The sequence below is a fragment of the Salvelinus alpinus genome, chromosome 30 (genome assembly GCF_045679555.1).
Source record: "Salvelinus alpinus chromosome 30, SLU_Salpinus.1, whole genome shotgun sequence".
NCBI lineage: Eukaryota > Metazoa > Chordata > Actinopteri > Salmoniformes > Salmonidae > Salvelinus > Salvelinus alpinus.
This window is the reverse complement of record NC_092115.1, coordinates 26,621,688-26,639,597: the sequence shown is the minus strand read 5'-3', so window position 1 is coordinate 26,639,597 and position 17,910 is coordinate 26,621,688. Positions and strand designations below refer to the sequence as shown.

At 42.5% G+C, this 17,910-nt stretch overlaps 1 protein-coding gene across 1 annotated transcript in view; it reads right to left on the bottom strand.

Annotated features, from left to right (window-relative positions):
* Positions 1–438: 438 nt before the first annotated feature.
* LOC139559874 (cadherin-18-like) overlaps positions 439–17,910 on the bottom strand; it is a 90,324-nt gene continuing 72,852 nt past the window's right edge. The window contains exons 8-12 of the mRNA XM_071376302.1: positions 17,618–17,754; positions 11,204–11,325; positions 4,921–5,035; positions 2,859–3,122; positions 439–2,462 (exon numbers count right to left, since the gene is read on the bottom strand). Coding sequence (XP_071232403.1) covers positions 1,936–2,462; positions 2,859–3,122; positions 4,921–5,035; positions 11,204–11,325; positions 17,618–17,754 — 1,165 coding nt within the window. The 3' untranslated portion in view covers positions 439–1,935. The remainder of the gene's footprint in view (positions 2,463–2,858; positions 3,123–4,920; positions 5,036–11,203; positions 11,326–17,617; positions 17,755–17,910) is intronic.

Here is a 17,910-nt window from a genome sequence, read left to right as displayed (position 1 = left end):
ATGATTTTTTGTAGTTTTTGGCGAACTATCCCTTTAACAGTAGGTCTATTAAAAAATGGCTACTATTCTACTCATTGGATCTTATGCATACAGCCACCAAAGCTGTAGTATGGCAGGGACACCTTTGGGATGAATTAGAATGCCGACTGCGAGCCAGTGCTAATCGCCCAACATCAGTGCCCGACCTCACTAACGCTCGTGGCTGAATGGAAGCAAGTCCCCGAAGCAATGTTCCAACATCTAGTGGAAAGCCTTCCCAGAAGAGTGGAGGCTGTTATCGCAGCAAAGGGGGACCAACTCCATATTAATGCCCATGATTTTGGTTTTGGAATGAGATGTTTGACGAGCAAGCGTCCACATACTTTTGTTTGTGTAGTGTATATTCTTCAAGAATCATTGGGTACATTACTTTATAAGTCCAAAAATTGATGTAGCAACTGATGACAGACCCTTTAATTCATGAGGAAGTACAGTATATAGAATCATCCAACGCTAAGATACAGGAATCTATACTGTATTAGAATGTATTACCTGGGATTGACCAGGATTCTCCTTTTATCATCAGCTCTTTGATGATCCGACAACCTTAAAGCAAAATTGTCATAACAGTTCATCTGGTGGGTTTCCTTTGATGGGTAAAAGGAACTGGACAAGTAATCACATTTGTGGAGGCCGCAGAGATGCTATTTACCCTCCATAACCTTTAAACATCCTTCTCAGATAGAATGCAATTATATAGTAATGCATTATTCATAATCTAACAACCATTATGGCAACAGAATTATTATTTTCTTGGGGGGGGGTCACAGTTGTTTTCAAAGGAGTAAGTACACACAAATCTCCCTTAATTATCTTGCTGTGAATAAGCAGCACAGTAGGAATGTTTGCAATGCAGCATATTGTGTATTATTGTAGGTGGGTGTGGAATAGTCTTATGGGCTGTTTAGCTGTATTATCATATTCAATGAAATGGAAGTAGTGTCATGACACATTATCATTTCAATATGATATATAAGAAATAGTGTGAGTTAATGGATAAGATCTTACTTGATTATCATTATTCCTGTTTTATAAGAACATGAAACCATGATTAATATTGTATTGTAAAAATAGCCCAGTAATTCAAATAGAAGTCCCCTCATCGCCTGCTTTTATTAAAGACATTAAGGAATGATTTATTGTTGCTTTTTGTATGGAGCTGGGCTCTCCTGGGAATTGATCAAGACTGAGCGGGAAACAAGACCTTTTCACAGCTGATTTATAAATCCCCGGGAAGTGATAAAAAGCTGCACACCAAAGCATTTGGATCCAATTATCATTCATAGAATGGTGTTGTTTCCCAATTAAAAGTTGCTCTGGTCCTCTGATGTAGTTTTGGGGAGCTGTACACAAATTTAGATTGGTTAACTAAAGAAAGAGTTGAAAGACTGTTGGTTACTGTTGTAGGGCCCATATTCACAAAGTGTCTCAGAGTAGCAGTGCTGATTTAAGATCAGTTTTGCCTTTTAGATCATAATGATCATGATAATATGGACTGAGGGGACCTCCCTGATCATATATCAGTACTCGTACTCTGAGATACTTTAGGAATACTGACACAGAGACTTATCGCAATGGTACTAAGGAGACAACTCCTATGGAACCGGACACATTATACATCATGACACATAACTTGCATATTAATTCACTTATCCGGAATCATTGAACTTTATTTATCAATAAAAATATACACTAGGGAAAATTGTTTCCTTTTTTAAACAACTTCATGATTTTTGGGGTTCGTTTTTCTCCAAAAATGTTAATACTTTCCCCCACTTCACTTGTCAGAGCCCAGTGTAAAATGACAGTCAATTCCACAACGAAACAAGTTGTATAACTCAAATTAGCTCTGTATTGTTAGGTTAACCTTTAACGGGATTGAAGAGGAGAGATGTTTTACGGGGCTATGGTCTGTTCTGTCTCAGAGAGTTCTATCTTGAACAGTCTGGACAGTGTGTGACCCTCCGGCTCCCAGTCCTCCAGATCACTGTAGCTGAGTTCAGGGGGCAGGACCTGGGCCAGCCCCAGAGAGCTGACCGACCCCGTGGGAGAACCACGGCCCTCGTACGAGTAAGTCTGGAGGGAGTCATAGGGCGGCCCGCTGGTGTCCCTGTCAGCTTCCACCACTTTCTGTCTAATGACATGGTGCATATCCTCTGTATCCAGCAGAACCAGGGACGGGCTCTGGGGCCCGCAGGCCACCAGCCAACCCTCCGTCCCCGGCCTTACCTCCCGCCGCAGCCTCCTCCATTCCGCCCCGGCGGGGTTCCGCAGTGCTGCGATGTCAAATGCCTCTGTGTCCTCCTCGCCCCCTCCCTCGTCGTCGTAGGTGACCACGTTCTCCCGGACGTCCTCCTCAGAGATGATTAACGGCTCCTTCTTGCCCTTTTTGCTCCGCAGGATGACAAATAGCACCACGATGGCTACAGTACAGGACAGAGGAGAGGGGACAAGACCACAGCGACTTACAATATGTCATTACAGGCTCAAAATGCACACCCTATTCTCCAATGCATCGATTTGAGAGTGGAATTGTGGCCTTAGCTGCTGGAAACAAATCAGCCAGAGTTACTCCTCCAGCTGGTGTGAAGCCTTTCATTATCTCTACCTCAAGGCAAGAAGGTCTCTCTCTCTCCCCCTCCCCCAGCACTGGAGTGTGGCTCTAAGCGGCTGACTAAACACACACACAGGCAAGAATATCTTTCCCTCCCCATCTCTATCCCTCCCTCTTTCTCTCTCTCTCCTTCTTTCTCTTTCCCCCCTTCTCTCCCATCTTCTCTTCCCTACCATGCCATCTCCCCCCCTCTCTTGTCTCTTACCCAGCAGGATGATGATGCAGAGCAAAATGGCGATGAAGGCTCCGTTGCTCAGGCCTGCTGTGGAGAGGAAGGCCGGGACTCGGCAGGCCTTCACCCTGCTGCTGCCACCTCCTCCTCTCTGGCAGACACACACCCGGAGGTTCAGGGTGGAGGTGCTGCTCAGGACAGGCTCTCCTCCATCCCTCACAACCACAGGGAGTTGGTAGAGATCCTGCTCCGATTGGCTGAACTGACGCCTCCGCGCCACGATGCTAGCAGTGTTGTCTGGAGCGGAATGACAAAGTTTAAAATACACTGGATGTATAATTGTATTGTATTGTATTGTCCCTATAAGTATTGATACAAACATTACTACAAAATGTAGTGTATTTTCATCATTTTATCCACTTTTCCAAAATAAACCATCTAAAAGGAATGTTGCCCTGACCTGTTTTCCCCCTGAAATAACATATGCAACCAAGAACAGAAGACCAGTACAACAAATAACTTGCCCTGAGATATGAGGAGTGTTCTCCAACATTGCAGAGGATGCCCATAGTTCCCCACTCATTCCCACTGCTATCTATTAGAATAGACTGGGGACAGATAGCGACTGCCTCTTCAGGCTTTATTAAAACCGGCCAACAGTATTCTATCCAGCCCAGCACGGCTGTTGCCATAGCTTTTCTCATTCTGGAGAGGCTCCAGCAGATTTTCATTTTCACGGCCCAGAGCCACGCTTTTGTATGCACAATCACGGCCCTCCTCTTCACAATACAGATTCATTTTCCCCCAGGCGCACAGAGCCATGATAAAGCATGTCACTTGGGATGGTAAGAGACAGGGAAAGAGGGGTGGGGGGAGGAGGAGGGGCCAACCTTCTGGATATCAACAAATGTATTCCAACAGAGCGAGCTCATGGGAAGGTGCATAGGAGGAAGCGTTCATTTACATAGGATTCCTATTGGCATGCAGGGGCGCTGGCCCACAAGCTTCAAGTCAAAATTCATTACTGTACCTCCTCGCCCACTGAGAGGAAACAGGTAAACAAAAAAGACCCAATATATCTCTCATTCATCCTCCACTTGGGAGACAATAGAATATAAAGCCACCTCCCAGCTTCTTTCTTCCTCCAAATGATTATGATTACAGCAGAGGAAATCATAGATTATTATCTTTCTCTCTAACACATCCTGGAGAGTAAGCTGCTGTAGGTCTGTAAAATTCTACTGCATTCACAAGGCATTTCTGGCAATATCAATCATGACTATCAGTTGGTGAACGTCAGGAAATCATCCAGACTAACCCCAGGGCACTGATTATATATTAAATAATTTTGGAAATCAAAACCTTTCAAAAGCAAAACATAACAACCACATCTACTAGATTCCACAGCCTGAGGGAGCTAGAGTATCCTACTACCACCCAATCAGTGCACTGATGCAGCAGTGTTCCTTTTAGCTCTAGCTGAGGAGTACTACCTGGTGCTCCTGTATGTGTAAACATAGTCATAATGCACATCAGTGGAAATGTGGTTTCACTGAACAAGCGCCTGAGGGAAAACAGGGCCAGTCGGAGGGGATAAAAGCTAAGTGTTAGGCTACACCACCACCAAGAGCACAGAGCGCTGATACAAAACTCAGTGAAAGCTCACTGCCTCTGTCTGGCATCTTACAGGTTTTTGTCATCCGTCTTGGAAGTCTACCTTAATCTCGAGATTTTCCCTGATCTGCCAACGGAGCTATTGGGCTTTCAGACAAGGAAAAAAATTAAAAAACTGTGTTCTCTCTGAATTCAGCCAAGTAGCCTTAAGCTAAAATAAGGACGAGGAAAATTATTGTCTGTTACCAAGGAAACACCCCTACAGGTCCTTCCCTTTATTATTAAAATATGTCTCGAGGGAGGAGAAAGTGTAAACGGGGCTGTTAGAAAACAAACGCCACTAGATATATTTGTGTTTGTAATGCCACTCCAGAGTATCTGCCACAAATATCTGTCCACACCCAGAATCCCTGGTGGTGGTTGAACAAAATGTTGTGCACATTTTTTTAATTGCCACACAAAGCCACAATAGCCAGCCTACCTTCGTTATCCTTCAGGGTGAAATTAGGATTGACTGGAAGGTCAATTGGCAGGGCAAACGAGAATCGTCCATTTGCAAAGTTGTCCTTGTCTGATGGCCTCACTGTCTGGATTACCTGTCAGAGAAGAGGGAGAGGTGTTTGGGGAAGAGAGGGAGAGGGAAATGGGGGTGTGTGTATATGTATGTATGTACAGTATGTATATATATATCTATATATAGTACCAGTCAAAAGTTTGGACACACATATTCATTCAAGGGTTTTTCTTTATTTTTAGTATTTTCTACATTGTATAGGGAAGACATCAAAGCTATGAAAGAACACATATGGAATCATGTTGTAACCAAAAAAAGTGTTTAAAAAAATCTAAATATATTTTATATTTGAGATTCTTCAAAATAGTCTCCCTTTGCCTTGATGACAGCTTTGCACATTCTTGGCATTTTCTCAACCAGCTTCATGAGGTAGTCACCTGGAATGCATTTCAATTAACAATTTGTGGAATTTCTTTCCTTCTTAATGCGTTTGAGCCAGTCAGATGTGTGTTGTGACAGGGTAGGGGTGGTACACAGACGATAACCCTATTTGGTAAAAGACCAAGTCCATATCATGGCAAGAAAATCTCAAATAAGCAAAGAGAAACGACAGTCCATCATTACTTTATGACATGAAGTTCAGCCAATGCGGAACATTTCAAGAACTTTGAAAGTTTCTTCAAGTGCAGTCGCAAAAACCATCAAAAGTTATGATGAAACTGGCTCTCATGAAGACCGCCACACGAAAGGAAAACCCAGAGTTACCTCTGCTGCAGAGGATAAGTTCATTAGAGTTACCAGCCACAGAGTTCAAGTAACAGACACATTCCAACATCAACTGTTCAGAGGAGACTGCGTGAATCAGGCCTTCATGGTCGAATTACTGCAAAGAAACCACTACTAAAGGACACCAATAATAAGAAGAGACTTGCTTGGGTCAAGAAACATGAGCAATGGACATTAGACCAGTGGAAATCTGTTCTTTGGTCTGATGAGTCCAAATGTGAGATTTGTGTGAGATGCAGAAAAGGTGAACGGATGATCTCTGCATGTGTGCTTCCCACTGTGAAGCATGGAGGAGGAGGTGTGATTGTGTGGGGGTGCTTTGCTGGTGACACTGTCTGTGATTTATTTAGAATTCAAGGCACACTTAACCAGCATGGCTGCAACAGCATTCTGCAGCGATACGCCATCCCATTTGGTTTGTGCTTAGCGGGACTATCATTCGTTTTTCAACAGGAACAAGGACCCAACACACCTCCAGGCTGTGTATTTGACCAAGATGGAGAGTGATAGAGTGCTGCATCACATGACCTGGCCTCCACAATCACCCGACCTCAACCCAATTGAGATGGTTTGGGATGAGTTGGACCGCAGAGTGAAGGAAAAACAGACAACAAGTGCTCAGCATATGTGGGAACTCCTTCAAGACTGTTTGAAAAGCATTCCAGGTGAAGCTGGTTGAGAGAATGCCAAGAGTGTGCAAAGCTGTGCAGAGGGTGGCTACTTTGTAGAATCTCAAATAGAAAATATATTTTGATTTGTTTAACACTTTTGGTTACTGCATGATTCCATATGTGTTATTTCATAGTTGTGATGTCTTCTCTATTATTCTACAATGTAGAAAATAGTAAAAATAAAGAAAAACCCTGGAATGAGTAGGTGTGTCCAATTTTTTGACTGGTACTGTATATTATATTATATATATATATGTATATGTATATATATATATACACACATACACATAGTACATTATGTACTGCTCCACAAGCAGCTAAATATAATAGGAATAAGTTAAGTAAGTCAATGCACAATATACTTTCGTATCATAGTAAAGATTATCTGACTGGAACACGTATTTTCCCTCCCTCCCTCCCTTTCTGTTAGCCATTCCATTAGGACGTGCCATTGTTCCACATGCAGCCTTTTTCCAGGCAGGAGTATAGATCTGAGCTAGGGCATATGACGTGTCTCTAACAGCATTGTCCCTGATGTATTGTCAGTTCATTAAAAAAACTGGCTTCCGTCAGCAGGTGACCTGAGTGAAAAACTCTCATATGGACAATTCACCAATTATAGTGGTTACCAGGTACATGCACAGATAGGAGTCTACCTGTGCCGATGTAACAGTACTGCTTCCGTCCCTCTCCTCGCCCCAACCTGGGCTCCAACCAGGGACCCTCTGCACACATCGACAACAGCCACCCTCGAAGCATCATTACCCATCGCTCCACAAAAGCCACGGCCCTTGCAGAGCAAGGGGAACAACTACTTCAAGGTCTCAGAGCGAGTGACGTCACCGATTGAAACGCTATTAGCGCACACCACCGCTAACTAGCTAGCCTTTTCACATCGGTTACACTGAGCACATGCCCCTTTGCCCTCCCACTCGCCAAGTGCCCTTTTGGGTGGTGGTATATACGTACAGTGGGGAGAACAAGTATTTGATACACTGCCGATTTTGCAGGTTTTACTACTTACAAAGCATGTAGAGGTCTGTAATTTTTATCATAGGTACACTTCAACTGTGAGAGACGGAATCTAAAACAAAAATCCAGAAAATCACATTGTATGATTTTTAAGTAATTAATTTGCATTTTATTGCATGACATAAGTATTTGATACATCAGAAAAGCAGAACTTCATATTTGGTACAGAAACCTTGGTTTGCAATTACAGAGATCATACGTTTCCTGTAGTTCTTGACTAGGTTTGCACACACTGCAGCAGGGATTTTGGCCCACTCCTCCCTACAGATCTTCTCCAGATCCTTCAGGTTTCGGGACTGTCTCTGGGCAATACGGACGTTCAGCTCCCTCCAAAGATTTTCTATTGGGTTCAGGTCTGGAGACTGGCTAGGCCACTCCAGGACCTTGAGATGCTTCTTACGGAGCCACTCCTTAGTTGCCATGGCTGTGTGCTTCGTGTCGTTGTCATGCTGGAAGACCCAGCCACGACCCATCTTCAATGCTCTTACTGAGGGAAGGAGGTTGTTGGCCAAGATCTCGCGATACATGGCCCCATCCATCCTCCCCTCAATACGGTGCAGTCGTCCTGTCCCCTTTGCAGAAAAGCATCCCCAGAGAATGATGTTTCTACCTCCATGCTTCACGGTTGGGATGGTGTTCTTGGGGTTGTACTCATCCTTCTTCTTCCTCCAAACAGGGCGAGTGGAGTTTAGACCAAAAAGCTCTATTTTTGTCTCATCAGACCACATGATCTTCTCCCATTCCTCCTCTGGATCATCCAGATGGTCATTGGCAAACTTCAGACGGGCCTGGACATGCGCTGGCTTGAGCAGGGGGACCTTGCATGCGCTGCAGGATTTTAATCCATGACGGCGTAGTGTGTTACTAATGGTTTTCTTTGAGACTGTGGTCCCAGCTCTCTTCAGGTCATTGACCAGGTCCTGCCGTGTAGTTCTGGGCTGATCCCTCACCTTCCTCATGATCATTGATGCCCCACGAGGTGAGATCTTGCATGGAGCCCCAGACCGAGGGTGATTGACTGTCATCTTCAACTTCTTCCATTTTCTAATAATTGCGCCAACAGTTGTTGCCTTCTCACCAAGCTGCTTGCCTATTGTCCTGTAGCCCATCCCAGCCTTGTGCAGGTCTACAATTTTACCCCTGATGTCCTTACACAGCTCTCTGGTCTTGGCCATTGTGGAGAGGTTGGAGTCTGTTTGATTGAGTGTGTGGACAGGTGTCTTTTATACAGGTAACGAGTTCAAACAGGTGCAGTTAATACAGGTAATGAGTGGAGAACAGGAGGGCTTCTTAAAGAAAAACTAACAGGTCTGTGAGAGCCGGAATTCTTACTGGTTGGTAGGTGATCAAATACTTATGTCATGCAATAAAATGCAAATTAATTACTTAAAAATCATACAATGTGATTTTCTGGATTTTTGTTTTAGATTCCGTCTCTCACAGTTGAAGTGTACCTATGATAAAAATTACAGACCTCTACATGCTTTGTAAGTAGGAAAACCTGCAAAATCAGCAGTGTATCAAATACTTGTTCTCCCCACTGTATATGTGGACACCTGCTCGTCGAACATCTCATTACAAAATCATGGGCATTATTATGGAGTTGGTACCCCCGTTGCTGCTATAACAGCCTTCAGTCTTCTGGGAAGGCTTCCCATTAGATGTTGGAATATTGCTGCAGGGACTTGCTTCCATTCAGCCACAAGAGCATTAGTGAGGTCAGGCACTAAATTTGGGTGACTAGGCCTGGCTCGTAGTCGCCGTTCCAATTCATCCCAAAGGTGTTCGATGTGGTTGAGGTCAGGGCTCTGTGCAGGCCACTGCTCCAGAGTCCAATTGCGGTGAGCTTTACACCACTCCAGCCGACGCTTGGCATTGCGCATCGTGATCTTAGGCTTGTGTGCGGCTGCTCGTCTATGGAAACTAATTTAATTAAACTCTCGACGAACAGTTATTGTGCTGAAGTTGCTTCCAGAGGCAATTTGGAACTTGGTAGTGAGTGTTGCAACCAAGGACAAACAATTTTTTACGCATTTCAGCACTCGGGGGTCCCGTTCTGTGAGCTTGTGTGAACTACCACTTCGCCGTTGTTGCTTCTAGAAGTTTCGACTTCACAATTACAGCACTTACAGTTGACCCGAGGCAGCTCTAGCAGGGCCGAAATTTGACTAACTGACTTGTTGAAAGGTGGAATCCTATGACGGTGCCACGTTGAAAGTCATTGAGCTCTTCATTAATTCCATTATACTGCTAACGTTTGTCTATGGAGATGGTATGGCAGTGTGCTTGATTTTATACACCTGCCAGCAACGGGTGTGGCTGAAATAGCCAAATCTACTAATTTGAAGGGGTGTCCACATACTTTTGTATATATATAGTGTATGTTATGAATTGTAGCCTTTTTTTCATTTCAAGCACCTGCCCTCTGAATGGTCTCTGCACGGCCCTGGTGGCAGTGGTGGAAAAAGTACCCAACTGCCATACTTGAGTAAAGGTCTAAAAGTACTTTTCAAGTATCAAAAGTAAATGTCATTTCAAAAATATACATAAGTATCAAAAGTATAAATCATTTCAAATTCCTTTTTTATTTTAAGGATAGTCAGGGGCACATTCCAACACATAATTTACAAATGGGGCATTTGTTTTTGGTGAATCCGCCAGATCAGAGGCAGTACGGATGACCAGGGATGATCTCTTGACAAGTGTGTGAAATGGATCATTTTCCTGTCCTCTTAACCATTCAACATGTAACGAGTACTTATGGGTGTCAGGGAAAATGTATGGAGTAAAAAGTACATTCTTTTCTTTAGGAATGTAGTGAAGTTAAAGTAAAATTTGTCAAAAATATCAATTGTAAAGTAAAGTACAGATACCCCCAAAAATCTACATAAGTAGTACTTTAAAGTATTTTTACTTAAGTACTTTACACTGCCTGGTGGTTAATCACCTGGCTATAGCATTGTCAGTCTATAAGAAGCATTCCTGAACTTTTTGTAGGATACAGTAATACACTAAGCTTTGGAAATACAGAATTAGCTGTCGAGGCAACGATTGTGTGTGTCCCTAAAAAAGTACAAATAGTTCTCAAATAAATAATAATTTACTTCCTTTCGATGAACATAACAGCATAATTTACCATACATCAAGCCACATTTCCTGAAAGTTACTTTAATTTAATGTAATTTGTTGCAGTTTCGGAAAAAGAGCCTCGACATCTTAGCATGCATCATCTGTCGCCTTCAGCCAGCTAACTGATTATATGCTGCAGCCTGTTTAGTAATCTTCATTCAAGGGGAAAAATATGAAGAGAGAATGCTATTGCGATGTGAATCTGAGCAGTCGTGGTTTGCTGGACACGGGCCAAATTTGAATGCGAGATGATAAACATTTTCTGCAATCTGGCTCTGTTGCGCTTAATGCAGCTCCTATCTGCTTGTGGAGAAATTGGTACATGCTGAATAATTTATGGGTTCAAGAGGCTGCAAAAGTCTGCAGCACCACAGATAAATCCATTCCTGATGGTGTCAAACACACAACAAAGGCAGAGAGGGTATGTGTGTGTACTGTGTGTGTCTGTGCGTGTATGTCTGTGGGAGAATGTGTGTGACTGCATGCATGTGAGTTTGTGATAAGAGGTTTTAAAAGACAACAGTTGAAGAAGGGAGAATATGATCTCACGGGAGAGGTGGGAGAGAAAGGGGGAGTAAAGTGGAAAAGAGCTGAAAAGATGGAGGGAGGTGTGTTTAATGAAAGATACTCACCTGTCCTGCCCTGGAGGTTTCACACACAATGATCTCATCATCTCTTGCTATGTAGGGAGCGTTGTCATTTACATCCAACACCTGGATTGTTATAGGAACATGGTTGACGAGACTTGGATTGTCTGAAAATAACAAACAAAAGAACTGAATTAAATAGAACACTTTTATATTGCATAGCTACTGTATGTATAAAACACTAAACACATCTAATAACCCCCTATGTAAAACAATTCTAAAAAGCACATCACAAGCCATAGTTACGTTACAGCCTTATTCTAAAATGGATTAAATAGTTGTTTTCCCTCATCAATCTACACACAATACCTCATAATGACAAAGCAAAAAAAAGAAGCATTTTTTGTAAATGTATTCAAAATAAAAAACGTATATTACGTTTACATAAGTATTCAGACCATTTACTCAGTACATTGTTGAAGCATCTTTGGCAGTGATTACAGCCTCGAGCCTTCTTGGGTATGACGCTACAAACTGGGCACACCTGTATTTGGGAAGTTTCTCACATTCTTCTCTACAGATCCTCTCAAGCTCTGTCAGGTTGGATGGGGAGCGTCGCTGCACAGCTATTTTCAGGTCTCTTCAGAGGTTAGATTGGGTTCAAGTCCAGGCTTTGGCTGGGCTACTGAGGGACATTGAGACTTGTTCCGAAGCCACTCCTGCGTTGTCTTGTCTATGTGTTTAGGGTCGTTGTCCTGTGGGAAGGTGAAACTTCGCCCCAGTCTGAGATCCTGAGCGCTCTGGAGCAGGTTTTCATCAAGGATCTCTCTATACTTTGCTTTGTTCATCTTTCCCTTGATCCTGACTAGTCTCCCAGGCCCTGCCGCTAAAAAAACATCCCCACAGCATGATTCTGCCACCACCATGCTTCACCGTAGGAATGGTATTGGCCAGGTGATGAGCGAAGCCTGGTTTCCTCCAGATGTGACACTTGGCATTCAGGCCAAATACTTCAATCTTGGTTTCATCAGACCAGAGAATCTTGTTTCTCATGGTCTGAGAGTCTTTCAGGTGCAAATTCCAAGCAAGCTGTCATTTTCCTTTTACTGAGGAGTAGCTTCCGTCTGGCCACTACCATAAAGGCCTGATTGGTGGAATGCTGCAGTGACAGTTGTCCTTCTAGAAGGTTCTCCCATCTCCACAGAATAACCCTGGTGTTTGTCAGAGTGACCACCGGGTCACTTCCCTGACCAAGGCTCTTCTCCCCTGATTGCTCAGTTTGGCCGGGCGGCCAGCACTAGGAAGAGTCTTGGTGGTTCCAAACTTCTTCCATTTAAGAATGATGGAGACCACTGTGTTCTTCGTGACCTTCAATAATGCAGACATTTTTTGGTACCCTTCGCCAGATCTGTGCCTCAACACAATCCTTTCTCGGATCGCTACCGAGAATTCCTTAGACCTCATGCACTGTCATCTGTGGGACCTTATATAGACAGGTGTATGCCTTTCCAAATCATGTCCAATCAATTGAATTTACCACAGGTGGACTCCAATCTAGTTGTAGAAACATCTCAAGGATGATCAATGGAAACAGGATGTACCTGATCTGAATTTCAATTCTAATAGCAAAAGGTCTGAATACTGATATAAGTCATGTATTTCAGTTGTGTTTTTTTTTGTACATTTGCAAACATTTCTAAAAATCCGGAAGTTTACATACGCCTTAGCCAAATACATTTAAATTCAGTTTTTCACAATTCCTGACATTTAATCCTAGTAAAAATTCCCTGTCTTATGTCAGTTCGGATCACCACTTTATTTTAAGAATGTGAAATGTCAGAATAATAGTAGAGAGAATGATTCATTTCAGCTTTTATTTCTTTCATCACATTCCTAGTGGGTCAGAAGTTTACATACACTCAATTAGAAATTGGTAGCATTGCCTTTTAAATTGTTTGACTTGTGTCAAACGTTTTGGGGAACCTTCCACAAGCTTCCCAGAATACGTTGGGTGAATTTTGGCACATTCCTCCTTGCTCTCACATGCTTTTTTAGTTCTGCCCACACATTTTCTATAGGATTGAGGTCAGAGTTTTGTGATGGCCACTCCAATACCTTGACTTTGTTGTACTTAAGCCATTTTGCCACAACTTTGGAACCATGCTTTTGTCATTTTCCATTTGGAAGACCCATTTGTGAGCAAGCTTTAACTTCCTGACTGATGTCTTGAGATGTTGCTTCAATATATCCACATCATTTTCCTACCTCATGATGCCATCTATTTTGTGAAGTGCACCAGTCCCTCCTGCAGCAAAGCACCCCCACAACATGATGCTGCCACCCACGTGCTTCACGGTCAGGATGGTGTTATTCGGCTTGCAAGCCTCCCCATTTTCCCTCCAAACATAATGATGGTCATTATGGCCAAACAGTTCTATTTTTGTTTCATCAGACCAGAGGACATTTCACCAAAAAGTACGATCTTTGTCCACAAGCTACTTGCAATTGCAAACCGTAGTCTGGCTTTTTAATGGCGGTTTTGGAGCAGTGGCTTCCTTCTTGCTGAGCGGCCTTTCAGGTTATGTCAATATAGGACTCGTTTTACTCTGGATATAGATATTTTTTTCCCGGTTTACTCCAGCATCTTCACAAGGTCCTTTGCTGGTGTTCTGGGATTGATTTGCACTTTTCACAGCAAAACTCGTTCATCTCTAGGAGACGGAACGCGTCTCCTTCCTGAGCGGTATGACGTCTGCGTGGTCCCATGGTGTTTATGCTTGCGTACTATTGTTTGTACATATGAATGTGGTACCTTCAGGCGTTTGGAAATTGCTCCAAAGGATGAACCAGACTTTTTCTGAGGTCTTGGCTGATGTCTTTTGATTTTCCCATGATGTCAAGCAAAGAGGCACTGAGTTTGAAGGTAGGCCTTGCAATACATCCACAGGTACACCTCCAATTGACTCAAAATATGTAAATTAGTCAATCAGAAGCTTCTAAAGCCATGACATTATTTTCTGGCTGTTTAAAGGCACAGTCAACTTAGTGTATGTAAACTTCTGACCCACTAGAATTGTGATACAGTGAATTATAAGTGAAATAATCTGTCTGTAAATAATTGTTGGAAAAATTACTTGTGTCATGCTCAAAGTAGATGTCCTAACCGACTTGCCAAAACTATAGTTTGTTAACAATACATTTGTGGTGGTTGAAAAACGATTTTTAATGACTCCAACCTAAGTGTATGTAAACTTCCGACTTCAACTGTATATATTTCTGTCCAGTGTTCATGTCAGGCACTTTTAGCGCATGTGATGTTCATCCTTCTTTTGTCAGAGTATCTCTCCATCAATTAAGGTTCCATTCCCACTGAGCCTCCATCCATTGGTATATCTCGTGTTTGTCTGTGTCCTGAGGTTCGCCATGTCACTTAACTATACTATACTCCCTTTCATCATTGGATAAGAACCGGCAACTGCCACTTCACATTCTGTCACTTGTGGATTACATATACACATCTGATCCACTACCACATAGACTTAAGGGTTCCTTGAGGATCAAATCAAATCAAATGTTATTTGTGCCGAATACAAAAGGTGTAGACTTTACAGTGAAATGCTTACTTAAAAGCCCTTAACCAACAATGCAGTTAAGAAAATAGAGTTAAGAAAATATGTACTAAATTAACTAAAGTAAAAATAAGTAAAGTAACACAATAAAATAACAATAACGAGGCCATATACAGGGGGTATCGGTACTGAGTCAATGTGCGGGGGTACAGGTTAGTTGAGGTAATTTGTACATGTAGATAGGGGTAAAGTGACTACGCATTGATAATAAACAGTGAGTAGCAGCAGTGTAAAAACAAAGGGGGTGGGGGGGGGGGTTCAATGCAAATAGTCCGGGTGGCCATTTGATTAATTGTTCAGCAATCTTATGGCTTGGGGGTAGAAGCTGTTAGGGATAGGGGGCAGTATTCAGAAGTTCGGATGACTGACATACCCAAAGTAAACTGCCTGTTACTCAGGCCCAGAAGCTAGGATATGCATAATTGGTAGAAAACACTCTGAAGTTTCTAAAACTGTTAAAAATAATGTCTGTGAGTATAACAGAACTAATATGACAGGTAAAAACCCAAGGAGAATCCATCCAGAATTTTTTTGTTGTTGAGGTGACCACCCATTGAAATGCCTGTCTACAGGAAAATCAAAGGGAATCCTCCCAGATTGCAGTTCCTATGGCTTCCACTAGATGTCAACGGTCTTTAGAAAGGGTTTCAGGCTTGTTTTTTGAAAACTTAGCTAGAATTTGTAGTTTTTCAAGGTGGCTCTCATTTTGACTGTAGTCTTGTGGTGCGCTTGAATGAGGGCGCGCACTTCGTTATTTATCTCCGGTATTGAACACACTATTCTCTGTCTTAAATTTTATCATTTATCTACATATTAGGGTACCTCAGGATTGATTAGAAATGTTGTTTGACTTGTTTGGACAAAGTTTATTGGTAACTTTTAGGATTGCTTTGTATGAATTTTGAACGAGTGGAAAAGGTGGATTACTGAATCAAGCGCGCCAACTAAACTGACTTTTTCGAACAAAACTACCATTTGTTATGTAGCTTGGACCCTTGGGATTGCAAACAGATGAAGATCTTCAAAGGTAAGTGATTTATTTTATCGCTATTTCTGACTTTTGTGACGCCTCTGCTGGTTTGAAAAATGTTTTTAATGCTTTTTGTACGCGGGCGCTGTCCTCAGATAATCGTATGGTATGCTTTCGCCGTAAAGCCTTTAGAAATCTGACAAAGCGGCTGGATTAACAAGAAGATAAGCTTTTAAATGATGTATGACACTTGTATTTTATGAATGTTTAATATTACGATTTTTGTATTTTGAATTTCGTGCTCTGCAATTTCACCGGATGTTGTCGAGGTGGGTCGCTAGCGGCACGTCTAACCCAAAGAGGTTTTTAGGAACCTTTTGGACCTAGACTTGGCGCTCTGGTACCGCTTGCCATGCTGTAGCAGAGAAAACAGTCTATGACTTGGGTGACTGGAGTATTTGGGCCTTCCTCTGACACCGCCTAGTAGATAGGTCCTGGATGACAGGAAAGTTGGCCCCAGTGACGTACTGGGCCGTACGCACTACCCTCTATAGCACCTTACGGTCGGATGCCAAGCACTTGCCATACCAGGCGGTGATGCAACTGGTCAAGATGCTCCTGATGGTGCAGCAGTAGAACAATTAAAACATATATATTTTTGTGTACTTTCCCCCCCCTTTTCTCCCCAATTTCGTGATATCCAATTGGTAGTTGTCCCATCGCTGCGCCCGTACGGACTCGGGAGAGGCGAAAGTCGAGAGCCTTGCGTCCTCCGAAACACAACCCTGCCAAGCCGCACTGCTTCTTGACACACTGCTCGCTTAACCCGGAAGTGAGCAACACCAATGTGTTGGAGGAAACGCCATACAACTGGCGACACGAGTCAGCGTGCATGCGCCGGCCCGCCACCAGAAGTAATATAACCTTAAACACAAGGTTTTGACTTATATCGGCTTGAAAATCTATGGCAAGACTTGAAAATGGCTGTCTAGCAATGATCAACAACCAACTTGACAGAGATTGAAGGATTTTTAAAATAATAATGTGCATATATTGTACAATCCAGGTGTGCAAAGCTCTTATAGACTTACCCAGAAAGACTCACAGCTGTAATCACTGCCACAGGTCATTCTAACATGTATTGACTCAGGGGTGTGAATACTTATGTAAATTTCTGTACTTCATTTTTAATAAATTTGCAAACATTTCTATAACCATGTTTTCACTTTGTCATTATGAGGTATTGTGTGTAGATGGGTGAGAGAAAATCTATTTAATCCAGTTTGAATTCAGGCTGTAACACAACAAAATGTGGAATAAGTCAATGGGTATGAATATTTTTTTGAAGGCACTGTACACTATGCACTATATGTATAGTGTTTATGTAAGTCATGAATCCCTCATTAACATACACCAGTCTCCAGAAAGGTGCGGACTGGTTTTCCCATTAATTATGTTGACTTAACATCATCAGCACAGTGTCAGCTGACATTTATCAATGGCTAGTTCAGTCCATTAGCTGAACAGTATTGTGCGGAAAAGGGTAAAGGAAAGGGTAATTGCTTAGATAAGCATCAGTGGAAAAAGAGAGGGAAAAGAAAAATTGATTGACCCGACCACCTTCAGCATCACACTATGATGTTACATGCAGCCCCGGCATCAATCCCAGAAGCCACTGCTGGCTGTTCATTTTAGTGAGCCATGTGTTTAATACTGATACATATTATTAAAGTGACATCGTTAATGCATTCATGCAGGGTCATGAGCATATTTATCCTCCATTTTGAAAGCCATGATAAAGTCATCGTTATTTGAAAGATAAATAAGGGAAGATGATCCTCTGTGTATTATGGTACTTACCAACCTCTGATGCCATCACAGTGATGTTGTGCCAGGCCACATCCTCTCTGTCCAGACTCCGGGTGGTTTTGATCACCCCGTTATTCAAACCAATGGTGAAATACACCTGCTCCTCTTCACTGTGGTCTATAAAATACCTACATGTAGCAGAGGGAACAATTAAAATGGAATGAATTAAGTTATTTGAATTTAATTCAATTGAAAATCAGATGATGCTGTTGAATCTCTCGTTCAAAACATATCTGACTTTCAACATGCATAGGTAGAAGCTTTGTGTAACGTCAGCTTCCAAC